Source organism: Oncorhynchus masou, unplaced genomic scaffold (assembly GCF_036934945.1).
Source record: "Oncorhynchus masou masou isolate Uvic2021 unplaced genomic scaffold, UVic_Omas_1.1 unplaced_scaffold_1621, whole genome shotgun sequence".
Taxonomy (NCBI): domain Eukaryota; kingdom Metazoa; phylum Chordata; class Actinopteri; order Salmoniformes; family Salmonidae; genus Oncorhynchus; species Oncorhynchus masou.
The window spans coordinates 96,023-111,012 of record NW_027006308.1 but is presented as its reverse complement, the minus strand read 5'-3'; the positions used below and the strand labels follow the sequence as shown (position 1 = coordinate 111,012).

General features: G+C 50.1%; 1 protein-coding gene across 1 annotated transcript in view; it reads right to left on the bottom strand.

The window, feature by feature from the left end:
* LOC135531519 (protein HID1-like) overlaps positions 1-13,979 on the bottom strand; it is a 28,726-nt gene extending 14,747 nt beyond the window's left edge. Inside the window, exons 1-4 of the mRNA XM_064959539.1 lie at positions 13,837-13,979; positions 12,613-12,762; positions 6,060-6,230; positions 1,338-1,451 (exon numbers count right to left, since the gene is read on the bottom strand). Coding sequence (XP_064815611.1) covers positions 1,338-1,451; positions 6,060-6,230; positions 12,613-12,762; positions 13,837-13,902 — 501 coding nt within the window. The 5' untranslated portion in view covers positions 13,903-13,979. The remainder of the gene's footprint in view (positions 1-1,337; positions 1,452-6,059; positions 6,231-12,612; positions 12,763-13,836) is intronic.
* Between the last annotated feature and the right edge of the window lie 1,011 nt (positions 13,980-14,990).

The window sequence follows — 14,990 nt, the reverse complement described above, 5'->3', positions numbered from 1 at the left end:
AGAGTAGAATTCTATTGGCAGCCCACGAGCGGTCTTTCAACCACCCGCGAGCGAATGCGTTTTTTAGATCAGTTCAGATCAGAGCGGCGCTTGTGTGCACGTTTCTTTATATTCTTTAATTCATTTTATTTCGTAATGTGGTTATTTGCAATTTACAGTCACCTTGGCGCATGGTGTTACAGACAAAACAAATTATAAATTAATGTTAAGCCCTTCATAATGTAAAAACGTTTTTAAAAGTTTCATGCAATGTAGGTCTGTATTGAACACCACCTACAGGCTACTGTAGGCTATATCATAGAAATCAAAAGCTATTTCCATGCAGCCTATTGGCTACCGTCTAAAACTGTAAGGGTACAGCCTATTGGCTACCGTCTAAAACTGTAAGGGTACAGCCTATTGGCTACTGTCTAAAACTGTAAGGGTACAGCCTATTGGCTACCGTCTAAAACTGTAAGGGTACAGCCTATTGGCTACCGTCTAAAACTGTAAGGGTACAGCCTATTGGCTACCGTCTAAAACTGTAAGGGTACAGCCTATTGGCTACCGTCTAAAACTGTAAGGGTACAGCCTATTGGCTACCGTCTAAAACTGTAAGGGTACAGCCTATTGGCTACCGTCTAAAACTGTAAGGGTACAGCCTATTGGCTACCGTCTAAAACTGTAAGGGTACAGCCTATTGGCTACCGTCTAAAACTGTAAGGTTACAGCCTATTGGCTACGTCTAAAACTGTAAGGGTACAGCCTATTGGCTACCGTCTAAAACTGTAAGGTTACAGCCTATTGGCTACCGTCTAAAACTGTAAGGGTACAGCCTATTGGCTACCGTCTAAAACTGTAAGGGTACAGCCTATTGGCTACCGTCTAAAACTGTAAGGGTACAGCCTATTGGCTACCGTCTAAAACTGTAAGGGTACAGCCTATTGGCTACCGTCTAAAACTGTAAGGGTACAGCCTATTGGCTACCGTCTAAAACTGTAAGGGTACAGCCTATTGGCTACGTCTAAAACTGTACAGCCTTAATGTTTACTGTAAACGCGCGGGAAGTTGCACAAAATTCTCCCAAGGTTCAAGTTTTCGCTCACAAGACAAACATTTTTCTCAGTGCCCCACTTCAAGACCTCTTTACTGAGGAATGTGGTTGTTTTTTATCATTGTGTTTTGTGTTTTTGTATTTTCTTGGTGTATTTCCTATGCTGCTGTGATTGGGTAATTGTTGTGTAATTGTTAAGCTGCAGGGCTCCCTTGCAAAAGAGACCTTGGTCTCAATGGGACTCCCTGCTAAAATAAAGGTTCAATCAAAATGAATAAGCACTGGATCCGATGAGAGTACTCACAGGTCCTCTCCGGTGGCTGTTCACAGTGAAGTCAGGACAGAAGAGCAGGTCGGCCATGGCCAGGAGCAGAGACTCAGCCAGTGGACGAGCTCCATCATCATCCATCTCATCTGTCTGTGAAGGAGGACAGGGGACAGGAGGATGGAGGGGACAGGAGAATGGAGGGGAAAGGAGGATGGAGGGGACAGGAGAATGGAGGGGACAGGAGAATGGAGGGGACAGGAGGATGGAGTGGACAGGAGGATGGAGTGGACAGGAGAATGGAGGGGAAAGGAGGATGGAGGGGACAGGAGAATGGAGGGGACAGGAGAATGGAGGGGACAGGAGGATGGAGTGGACAGGAGGAGGAGGATGGAGTGGACAGGAGGATGGAGGGGACAGGAGAATGGAGGGGACAGGAGGATGGAGTGGACAGGAGGTTGGAGGGGACAGGAGGATGGGGTGGACAGGAGGATGGAGGGGACAGGAGAATGGAGGGGACAGGAGGATGGAGTGGACAGGAGAATGGAGGGGACAGGAGGATGGAGGGGACAGGAGGATGGAGTGGACAGGAGGATGGAGGGGACAGGAGGATGGAGGGGACAGGAGGATGGAGGGGACAGGAGGATGGAGGGGACAGGAGGATGGAGGGGACAGGAGGATGGAGGGGACAGGAGGATGGAGGATGGACAGGAGGATGGAGTGGACAGGAGGATGGAGTGGACAGGAGGATGGAGGGACAGGAGGATGGAGGGGACAGGAGGATGGAGTGGACAGGAGGATGAGTGGACAGGAGGATGGAGTGGACAGGAGGATGGAGGGGACAGGAGGATGGAGGGGACAGGAGGATGGGGACAGGAGGATGGAGGGGACAGGAGGATGGAGTGGACAGGAGGATGGAGGGGACAGGAGAATGGAGGGGACAGGAGGATGGAGGGACAGGAGGATGGAGGGGACAGGAGGATGGAGGGACAGGAGATGGACAGGAGGATGGAGGGGACAGGAGGATGGAGGGGACAGGAGGATGGAGTGGACAGGAGGATGGAGGGGAGGATGGAGGGGACAGGAGGATGGAGGTGGACAGGAGGATGGGACAGGGAGGATGGAGGATGGGGACAGGAGGATGGAGGGACAGGAGGATGGAGGGACAGGGAGGGGTGGACAGGAGGATGGAGGGGACAGGAGAATGGAGGGGACAGGAGAATGGAGGGACAGGAGGATGGAGGGGACAGGAGGATGAGGGTGGACAGGAGGATGGAGGGGACAGGATGGAATGGATGGGGGACAGGAGGATGGAGGGGACAGGAGGATGGACAGGAGGATGGAGGGGAGGATGGAGGGGACAGGAGGATGGAGGGGACAGGAGGATGGAGTGGACAGGAGGATGGAGGGACAGGAGGATGAGTGGACAGGAGGATGGAGGTGGACAGGAGGATGGAGGGGACAGGAGGATGGAGGGACAGGAGGATGGAGTGGACAGGAGGATGGAGTGGACAGGAGGATGGAGGGGACAGGAGGATGGAGGGGGGACAGGAGGATGGAGGATGGAGGGACAGGAGGATGGAGGGGACAGGAGGATGGAGGGGACAGGAGGATGGAGGGGACAGGAGGATGGAGGGGACAGGAGGATGGAGTGGACAGGAGGATGGGGACAGGAGGATGGAGGGACAGGAGGATGGAGGGGACAGGAGGATGGAGGGGACAGGAGGATGGAGGGGACAGGAGGATGGAGGGACAGGAGGATGGAGTGGACAGGAGGATGGAGGGGACAGGAGGAGGATGGAGGAGGATGGAGGGGACAGGAGGATGGAGGGGACAGGAGGATGGAGGGACAGGAGAATGGAGGGGACAGGAGGATGGAGGGGACAGGAGGATGGATGGAGGATGGACAGGAGGATGGAGGGGACAGGAGGATGGAGTGGACAGGAGGATGGAGGGGACAGGAGGATGAGTGGACAGGAGGATGGAGGGGACAGGAGGATGGAGGGGACAGGAGGATGAGGGACAGGAGGATGGAGGGGAGGAGGATGGAGGGGACAGGAGGATGGGGACAGGAGGATGGAGGGGACAGGAGGATGGGGTGGACAGGAGGATGGAGGGGACAGGAGGATGGAGGGGACAGGAGGATGGAGGGACAGGAGGATGGGGGACAGGAGGATGGAGGGGACAGGAGGATGGAGGGGACAGGAGGATGGAGGGGACAGGGGGATGGGAGGGGACAGGAGGATGGAGTGGACAGGAGGATGGAGTGGACAGGAGGATGGAGTGGACAGGAGGATGGAGTGGACAGGAGGATGGAGTGGACAGGAGGATGGAGGGGACAGGAGGATGGAGTGGACAGGAGGATGGAGTGGACAGGAGGATGGAGTGGACAGGAGGATGGGGTGGACAGGAGGATGGAGTGGACAGGAGGATGGGGTGGACAGGAGGATGGAGTGGACAGGAGGATGGAGTGGACAGGAGGATGGAGGGACAGGAGGATGAGAGGGTGGGGGGCAGGAGGATGGGGAGACAGGAGGATGGGAGCGTGGGGGACAGGAGGATGGAGTGGACAGGAGGATGGGGTGGACAGGAGGATGGAGTGGACAGGGGGATGGAGGGGACAGGAGGATGGAGGGACAGGAGGATGAGAGGGTGGGGGGCAGGAGGATGGGGAGACAGGAGGATGAGAGGGGACAGGAGGATGGAGGGGACAGGAGGATGGAGGGACAGGAGGATGAGAGGGTGGGGGACAGGAGGATGGAGGGGACAGGAGGGGAGGGACAGGAGGAGGATGGGGTGGGGAGACAGGAGGATGGGGTGGACAGGAGGATGGAGGGGACAGGAGGATGGAGGGGACAGGAGGATGGAGGGGACAGGAGGATGGAGGGGACAGGAGGATGGAGGGACAGGAGGATGAGAGGGTGGGGGGCAGGAGGATGGGGAGACAGGAGGATGGGGTGGACAGGAGGATGGAGTGGACAGGGGGATGGAGTGGACAGAAGGATGGAGGGGACAGGAGGATGGAGGGGACAGGAGGATGGAGTGGACAGGAGGATGGAGGGGACAGGAGGATGGAGGGGACAGGAGGATGGAGGGACAGGAGGATGAGAGGGTGGGGGGCAGGAGGATGGGGAGACAGGAGGATGGAGGGGACAGGAGGATGGAGGGACAGGAGGATGAGAGGGTGGGGGGCAGGAGGATGGGGAGACAGGAGGATGGGAGCGTGGGGGACAGGAGGATGGAGGGGACAGGAGGATGGAGGGGACAGGAGGATGGAGGGGACAGGAGGATAGGGGGCAGGAGGATGGGAGCGTTGGGGACGGGAGGATGGGAGGGACAGGAGGATGAGAGGGTGGGGGGCAGGAGGATGGGGAGACAGGAGGATGGGAGGGTGGGAGGCAGGAGGATGAGGGGACAGGAGGACGAGAGGGTGGGGGGCAGGAGGATGAGGATGAGGATGAGGGGACAACATTAAACCCCTCTACACTTTGTTACCCTCTATAGCGAACAGAAACATCTTCGGTAACAGCACTGACAATGACTTTCATTTTCATGTTATTTTCATTCTGATGAAAAGTAAACCCAGAAACTTCGGAATGAATTGTTTGCCAAAGCATCCTGACATGTCTGAATGTCTAATGAGGAACTAGAGTTCTACTGAACTTTTAGGAGTCTAGTTCCTCTTATCTTCCCATGTAGGAAGAAACAAATGTAATCAGGAGAGGTAGAATATGCACCTGGGAGATGTGTTTTTCTCTCATCATCATGATGCATTTCTGTGTTGTGTTCATTCGGCAGCTGATGGAAGAACTGCCAGGGACTACCTACACTTGTCCAATAAGAAGACATTGTGTGCTTAAATGAACACAACCATGGTGTACTATGGGTGAAACATACCATCTACTGGAATGAGGAAACTAATTAGTCAGATGAATGAAGTATTTAATTTTTTGTTGTTATCAACAGAAGCCAATTTCCTCCCACATATCCAGCAGTCTCACTTGGCTGCAGTGCAGGGACTACAGACATCTAAGACTCATTCATGTTGAGATGACAAATGAACAGGACTGGTATTTTTACTAACATCTTCCATGAAGCGTTTGTAAAATGGAACAGTGGGTAGAGTCTGTCTAGCCTGGTCCCAGATCTGAGACCAGGATAGTATCTGTGGAATATGGGACAAAACACTGGTGCTTGCAGCGGCTACAGTATGTGGGTGTTAGCTGCAATAAGAGGTTAGCCTACACTGATCTGCAGCCATAGAGATTATCATTTCAAATCTCACTGCAGGCAACATTTTCATAGTGCAAAAGCACTGCGCAAATGAAATCACGCCGCCCCATTATAATGAGGGTTTACGGTCATTTGAGCCAGTTTACTACAGCAGGAACATAATTCTGCAGCAACAGGAAATGTGAATTATTATGTGGATTATAATTAATGGACATGTTTGTAAGGTTTGATATATTTTTCACAAGGGAAAATCAAGTCAGAAATTTGCAAAGTGGAAATTACACATTTCAGAAGCCTTTTTAAACCACAAATACACTACAAATAAAACATTTACTGCATTGCAAAAAAGTTATTCTGCAACAGGGTGATCAAATTAAGATCTTACATCTGTGCTGTAAGTGTATCTCAAACCGTAGCCAACTCTTCATACAGTATACTCCTATTTTTTACTCCCACACACCCACCGCCCACTCCCCACAGCTCTTCCAGCACCAGGCACAGTGGACCAGAAGAGGTCCCTACACTCACCACAGCTCTTCCAGCACCAGGCACCGTGGACCAGAAGAAGCCTCTCCAGTCTTGGTCCTCAAAGATGTAGGGGAGGATGCGGGTCAGCATACGACTACAGTTCAGAACGATCTGTTTCTCCTTCTCCGAGGGGCATCCTGACTCTGCTGCCTGCACCAGCTTCTCTACGGCCTGGGGGAGAGATGGCCTTGGTGTTATAAATACAGCCTGGGGGAGAGATGGCCTGGTGGAGAGATATGGCCTGGGGGAGAGATGGCCTGGTGGAGAGATATGGTCTGGAGGAGAGATGGCCTGGTGGAGAGATATGGCCTGGGGGAGAGATGGCCTTGGTGTTATAAATACGGCCTGGAGCAGTGATGGCCTGGGGGAGAGATATGGCCTGGTGGAGAGATATGGACTGGAGGAGAGATGGCCTGGTGGAGAGATATGGCCTGGGGGAGAGATGGCCTTGGTGTTATAAATACGGCCTGGGGCAGTGATGGCCTGGTGGGGAGATATGGACTGGAGGAGAGATGGCCTGGTGGAGAGATATGGCCTGGGGGAGAGATGGCCTTGGTGTTATAAATACGGCCTGGGGGAGTGATGGCCTGGGGGAGAGATATGGCCTGGGGGAGAGATGGCCTTGGTGTTATAAATACGGCCTGGGGGAGTGATGGCCTGGGGGAGAGATATGGCCTGGGGGAGAGATATGGCCTGGGGGAGAGATGGCCTTGGTGTTATAAATACGGCCTGGGGGAGTGATGGCCTGGGGGAGAGATATGGCCTGGTGGGGAGATATGGACTGGAAGAGAGATGGCCTGGTGGAGAGATATGGACTGGGGGAGAGATGGCCTTGGTGTTATAAATACGGCCTGGGGGAGAGAAGGCCTGGTGGAGAGATATGGCCTGGGGGAGAGATATGGCCTGGGGGAGAGATGGCCTTGGTGTTATAAATACGGCCTGGGGGAGAGATATGGCCTTGGTGTTATAAATACGGCCTGGGGGGGGAGAGATGGCCTTGGTGTTATAAATACGGCCTGGGGAGAGATGGCCTTGGGGGAGAGATGGCCTGGTGGAGAGATGGCCTGGGGGGAGAGATATGGCCTGGTGGAGAGATGGCCTGGGGGAGAGATATGGCCTGGTGGAGAGATATGGCCTGGGGGAGAGATATGGACTGGGGAGAGATATGGACTGGGGGAGAGATGGCCTTGGTGTTATAAATACGGCCTGGGGGAGAGAAGGCCTGGTGGAGAGATATGGCCTGGGGGAGAGATATGGCCTGGGGGAGAGATGGCCTTGGTGTTATAAATACGGCCTGGGGGAGAGATATGGCCTTGGTGTTATAAATACGGCCTGGGGGAGAGATGGCCTTGGTGTTATAAATACGGCCTGGGGGAGAGATGGCCGGGGGGAGAGATGGCCTGGTGGAGAGATGGCCTGGGGGAGAGATATGGCCTGGTGGAGAGATGGCCTGGGGGAGAGATATGGCCTGGTGGAGAGATATGGCCTGGTGGAGAGATATGGCCTGGGGGAGAGATGGCCTGGTGGAGAGATGGCCTGGGGGAGAGATATGGCCTGGTGGAGAGATGGCCTGGGGGAGAGATGGCCTGGTGGAGAGATGGCCTGGGGGAGAGATGGCCTGGTAGAGAGATGGCCTGGTGGAGAGATGGCCTGGGGGAGAGATGGCCTGGTGGAGAGATGGCCTGGGGGAGAGATATGGCCTGGTCATTTTCTGGTAGTACCTCTCTGTTCCACTCTGTTTTCTTTCATGCTGTGCCTACAGAACACAGCCATGATGTTACAGAACACAGCCATGATGTTACAGAATACAGCCATGATGTTACAGAACACAGCCATGATGTTACAGAACACAGCCATGATGTTACAGAACACAGCCATGATGTTACAGAACACAGCCATGATGTTACAGAACACAGCCATGATGTTACAGAATACAGCCATGATGTTACAGAATACAGCCATGATGTTACAGAACACTGTCATGATGTTACAGAACACAGCCATGATGTTACAGAACACTGCCATGATGTTACAGAACACTGACATGATGTTACAGAACACAGCCATGATGTTACAGAACACAGCCATGATGATACAGAACACAGCCATGATGATACAGAACACAGCCATGATGTTACAGAACACTGACATGATGTTACAGAACACAGCCATGATGTTACAGAACACAGCCATGATGTTTCAGAACACTGACATGATGTTACAGAACACTGACATGATGTTACAGAACACAGCCATGATGTTACAGAACACAGCCATGATGTTACAGAACACAGCCATGATGTTACTGTCACGACTTCCGCCGAGGTTGGCTCCCCTGCCTGTTCAGGCGGTGCTCGGCGGTCGTCGTCACCGTCCTACTAGCCGCTACCGATCCCTTTTTCGTTTGTCTGTTGGTTTTGTCTTATTAGTTTCACCTGTGTGTATTTTAGTTTAATTAGCGTCCTTATATATAATAGGTTGTCCCGCCCTTGTTTTGTGTTACTCTGTTGTATGGTGGTTTTCGTGTGTTTATTCTCCGGACTATTTTGGTCCTGGTTTTGCGCTGGTCAATTGTATGCGCCCTGTGTGTTGGAGTGACCGTTTTTTGTGCGCCGGAGAATTAATTGACAATCTACTGAACCCTGCTCTCTGCGCCTGATTCCACCCACCACTCCTAGTAAATCTTGACAATTACAGAACACAGCCATGATGTTACAGAACACAGCCATGATGTTACAGAACACAACCATGATGTTACAGAACACTGACATGATGTTACAGAACACTGACATGATGTTACAGAACACTGCCATGATGTTACAGAACACAGACATTATACAATGGGTGGGTCTAATCCTGAATGCTGATTGGTTAAAACCGCATTCTAGCCGGTGTCTATTCCACAAGTTACTACCGGCTAAATCTGACGTTAAAATGCTTATTTACTCTGTTCCATCTGACTGTGCAATCCACTGTCTCATCAGCCCAGCCAAGCAATTTATCTACTTGAACTCTACTATAAAAAGCATCTAGACATTATCTCACATTTATTTATGACTAACATTTAGTTTTCAACAGTGGAGATTTGTATAAACCTTGTTGTCTGTCTAGCCGACATTTGAAACATTGTTTCTATATTCAAATTCGATCTCCAGTTGTCCCACTGTAATGAACGTGTTGGGAGTCGGGACAAGACAGACAGGCAGGCGACGTTTCTCAGCCAGTCAAAATCATGAATCAGCATCATTTTTATAGATTAATAGAAAGAAATCTCAATTGAAAACAGGTCAAACAAAATGAAGTGCAGCTAGTTTGCAGTCCTTCTAGCTTTAGTTTGATGTGATTGTGTTAGCTGTGTTGTTGGCTAGTTCCTCTTAACAACAGTGTCCTGACGAGTGAGCACATTTTCTATGCCAGGTGAAATTGCGCATCATTAGCTTATTGCTATGGATGTTTCAATTAAATGTCACTAGAAAACTGCTTAAACAAATGCAAATGCAGCTACTTTGCTGTTATTCTGGCTGCACTTTTTGATGTGACTATAAGTTAGCCGTAGTTGGCTAGCTAGCGAGCAAGAGATAAGAACGTTGCCAGCCAGTCTGTCCTGTTCCATTAGAGAGCCCCCCAGCACCAACAGTCTGTCCTGTTCCATTAGAGAGCCCCCCAGCACCAACAGTCTGTCCTGTTCCATTAGAGAGCCCCCCAGCACCAACAGTCTGTCCTGTTCCATTAGAGAGCCCCCCAGCACCAACAGTCTGTCCTGTTCCATTAGAGAGCCCCCCAGCACCAACAGTCTGTCCTGTTCCATTAGAGAGCCCCCCAGCACCAACAGTCTGTCCTGTTCCATTAGAGAGCCCCCCAGCACCAACAGTCTGTCCTGTTCCATTAGAGAGCCCCCCAGCACCAACAGTCTGTCATGTTCCATTAGAGAGCCCCCAGCACCAACAGTCTGTCATGTTCCATTAGAGAGCCCCCAGCACCAACAGTCTGTCATGTTCCATTAGAGAGCCCCCAGCACCAACAGTCTGTCATGTTCCATTAGAGAGCCCCCAGCACCAACAGTCTGTCCTGTTCCATTAGAGAGCCCCCAGCACCAACAGTCTGTCCTGTTCCATTAGAGAGCCCCCCAGCACCAACAGTCTGTCCTGTTCCATTAGAGAGCCCCCAGCACCAACAGTCTGTCATGTTCCATTAGAGAGCCCCCAGCACCAACAGTCTGTCCTGTTCCATTAGAGAGCCCCCAGCACCAACAGTCTGTCCTGTTCCATTAGAGAGCCCCCAGCACCAACAGTCTGTCATGTTCCATTAGAGAGCCCCCAGCACCAACAGTCTGTCATGTTCCATTAGAGAGCCCCCAGCACCAACAGTCTGTCATGTTCCATTAGAGAGCCCCCAGCACCAACAGTCTGTCATGTTCCATTAGAGAGCCCCCCAGCACCAACAGTCTGTCATGTTCCATTAGAGAGCCCCCCAGCACCAACAGTCTGTCATGTTCCATTAGAGAGCCCCCCAGCACCAACAGTCTGTCCTGTTCCATTAGAGAGCCTCCCAGCACCAACAGTCTGTCCTGTTCCATTAGAGAGCCCCCCAGCACCAACAGTCTGTCATGTTCCATTAGAGAGCCCCCCCAGCACCAACAGTCTGTCCTGTTCCATTAGAGAGCCCCCCAGCACCAACAGTCTGTCATGTTCCATTAGAGAGCCCCCAGCACCAACAGTCTGTCATGTTCCATTAGAGAGCCCCCAGCACCAACAGTCTGTCATGTTCCATTAGAGAGCCCCCAGCACCAACAGTCTGTCATGTTCCATTAGAGAGCCCCCAGCACCAACAGTCTGTCATGTTCCATTAGAGAGCCCCCCAGCACCAACAGTCTGTCATGTTCCATTAGAGAGCCCCCCAGCACCAACAGTCTGTCATGTTCCATTAGAGAGCCCCCAGCCCCAACAGTCTGTCCTGTTCCATTAGAGAGCCCCCCAGCACCAACAGTCTGTCCTGTTCCATTAGAGAGCCCCCCAGCACCAACAGTCTGTCCTGTTCCATTAGAGAGCCCCCCAGCACCAACAGTCTGTCATGTTCCATTAGAGAGCCCCCCAGCACCAACAGTCTGTCATGTTCCATTAGAGAGCCCCCCAGCACCAACAGTCTGTCATGTTCCATTAGAGAGCCCCCAGCACCAACAGTCTGTCATGTTCCATTAGAGAGCCCCCAGCACCAACCCATGTTCCAGCACCAACAGTCTGTCATGTTCCATTAGAGAGCCCCCCAGTCCCCAACAGTCTGTCATGTTCCATTAGAGAGCCCCCCAGTCCCCAACAGTCTGTCATGTTCCATTAGAGAGCCCCCAGTCCCCAACAGTCTGTCATGTTCCATTAGAGAGCCCCCCAGTCCCCAACAGTCTGTCATGTTCCATTAGAGAGCCCCCAGTCCCCAACAGTCTGTCATGTTCCATTAGAGAGCCCCCCAGTCCCCAACAGTCTGTCATGTTCCATTAGAGAGCCTCCCCAGCACCAACAGTCTGTCATGTTCCATTAGAGAGCCCCCAGTCCCCAACAGTCTGTCATGTTCCATTAGAGAGTTCACCAACAGTCTGTCATGTTCCATTAGAGAGTCCCCAACCCCCAGCACCAACAGTCTGTCATGTTCCATTAGAGAGCCCCCAGTCCCCAACAGTCTGTCATGTTCCATTAGAGAGCCCCCCAGTCCCCAACAGTCTGTCATGTTCCATTAGAGAGCCCCCCAGTCCCCAACAGTCTGTCATGTTCCATTAGAGAGCCCCCAGTCCCCAACAGTCTGTCATGTTCCATTAGAGAGCCCCCCAGTCCCCAACAGTCTGTCATGTTCCATTAGAGAGCCCCCAGTCCCCAACAGTCTGTCATGTTCCATTAGAGAGCCCCCCAGTCCCCAACAGTCTGTCATGTTCCATTAGAGAGCCCCCAGTCCCCAACAGTCTGTCATGTTCCATTAGAGAGCCCCCCAGTCCCCAACAGTCTGTCATGTTCCATTAGAGAGCCCCCCAGTCCCCAACAGTCTGTCATGTTCCATTAGAGAGCCCCCCAGTCCCCAACAGTCTGTCATGTTCCATTAGAGAGCCCCCAGCCCCAACAGTAGGTCTGTTTTGTTTCTGATAGGCAGTTTATAAAGGAAGCAGCGAGTCGGAGACGGGAAGGGAGGACGCCTTGCTTCTTTCCTGCATCCAAGAGCAGCGGGCCCTGACTCCCTGACAGACGCCTCTGCCAGTCAGCCAGCTACTCAATAAAAGCTGTTTCAGAACAATATCTCTGTGGAATGCACTGGATGTTAGTACAGCTTGCATCCAGTACCTAAAATAAATGTGTTAGTCTTAGTGTGTATCTGAACAGTTTGTGTAGGTTTCCCAGACAGATTAAGCCTAGTCCAGTTCTAAAAAACATTCTCAGTGGAGAATCTCTATTGAAAGATCTTTTCAGACCATGAGTATAGGCTTAATCTGTGTCTGAGAAACCTTTCTGGTTCATCTGCTGCAGCCCAGTGCAGTTCCACTTCCATAACATCCTCCTCATCATCATCCTTCTACCTTATAGCAGAGGGTTGCCAGATTGGAGGGGGACTCCTCCCGAACAGCTCGGATCTCTGCGGCTGGCACCAGGGCAAAAACATCCTGCACAGTGGTGGCAGTGTCAGCCCAGAACTGGTCCCAGAAGGCATCGTCTGTGGCCTCCACTGGCTGTGGAAAATGCATGTATCTGCTTTTAGACTACATTTCCCACCACCCATTGGGCTCGTCTAGGCTTGCTCCAATCTGACTAATGAAAACCTATTACATTGGGTGTAAAAACAGCATGTATAACAGTGTCATAGAAAGCAATAGGGTAATGTAATATAATGAATATCAAATCACACAACAAATGCATTCAGTATCAACAAATATATCAGATTGGAGCAAGAGGGCTAGAATAATATAAATAAACATATCATGAGAATAATGTTACCTCATTCTAATAACTAGGTTTCATGTCAACACAAGTTAGCAGATGGGGCAACAAAACAACCTATCTCTTCCTAATTGCTGTTAGTCTATACAGCAACAGGAAATATGAGCTGCTCTAATCTCTGCACATAACAGTACACCTGCCACATCTGTGGGCGGTGGGAGAAAGGACGCCTACGTCATTTGACCATCGAATAAGATATGCGTTATCGGTGATCTATAAGAATCCAAATAAAAACATGTAACATTTTAAACAACAAGTAGTCTACTTGATTAAAAACTATGCTGCCTGTTTCTCATGTCGCCGATGATACGGTCTGCTGAAGGGCGGTATGATCATGCAGACAGTGAATAGACATTGACTATTAAACAGCGAAAGGGGGGTGTTTGGGTATGGTAAAGGTTTATGAGCCCACTTTTCATATAACACAGAAATCTAATGCAAAATAGAAACACCCCAGAATAACAATAGGACAGGATAAATCATATGAGAGTTTTAAAACAGTAGCGTGTCACTGCTATCATTGCGGGGGATTTGATTATAACCTAACAAAACGCTTTTTCAAATACGCCAAGCATTTCATGACGTGCGGGACAATATTTTTTTTAAAGAAATATCTCAGTATAGACCTATGCATTGAACATCGACGGATTATATGCAGACCCTATCCTTTGTTTTCCAATAGAGCTCTTATCCTTCCGAGTGATATACAACCAGCTATTGCGCTCTTTCTGTGATCGCTATTTATACTCAAATATTTTCCTATTTCTCAGCGTTGGCCTATAATAAATATTTCAAAGGTACCCAACCTGTGTTTTGGTTGTCAGCTGTATCACTGCTTTCCTGAAGTTCAGTTTAGAATCGGTGTTACCCATTTTGATATTCCTTTATATACTACAGCGTTGTTGATGCCGTGAATCCCTACTAATCTTGTTCACCTCTTTCCTCCGCTTGAGTCATTCGCGGAGGCGTTTTTACGTCACTGGTTGGCTAGCCTTTTACACTGGGCTCTAAACTTCCGGGTTCTTCAAGAGTACAATAATCACTATGCCTATCATAAGGTCAAATGTAATACATATTATACAGAGAACACTTGTACCTGGTATAATATCATAATATTTTAGGGTTATATCTTTAAAAATATATTAATGGAATGCAATTTACAATACAATCGGGGTTTTATTATATACAATCACTTTGATTGAAATCACTGTTATAATATTGATATAATTGGTTACAATATGCATACATGTAACAATAAGATATTGTAAATTGTATCGATAATTGTATGAGTGTCTGCACTGGTTGTAGACGGTGCCGGAAACAGCGACACCATGTGGTATCTCCTGTCAACGTTCTGTCTGTACTGCGCAGTCGCGGTGTCATGTAAACAGCAGAGGTTCGTGAGCTAGCTAACCAGCTACATAGATGTTAGGGCGTTGATACCGGCGATATTGTTCAATTGTAGCTTTCAATCAATATATTTGTTTTTCTTTACCACACATCGCATTGTCTAGCAGGATAATCTGACCTGTGAAACCCTTATCTACACCGAGGATACCTCCTTTTGTTGTTTTGATCAGTGATTCGAGAAGGCTAACGTTACTGTAGCTAGCAAGTTAACGTTAGACAGCATAGTTTGGGTCCTTGCAACGTTGAGCTTCAAAGCTCGAATGTAAGGGCGGGTTTCTTTCTCTTACATTGTTTACATTTTAGCTAACTTTAGATAGCTATCAACCTAACGTGACCGTATTGCGAGCTTAGTTATAGTCTGTCAACTGTCGTTTTGCTAGCCATGATTTGACTTCGAAAACAGCAGGTGTACCATTATGATATTATTGATTTGGTGCTTTGACTGTTTGTTCGTTTCTAGCTAAACAGCTTAGCTGGTAATACAAGTAGTTAAAATGTCATGTTTGGGTGAGGTCGCCAAGTGTCTGTCCCTTTGTTAGTTAGCTATATA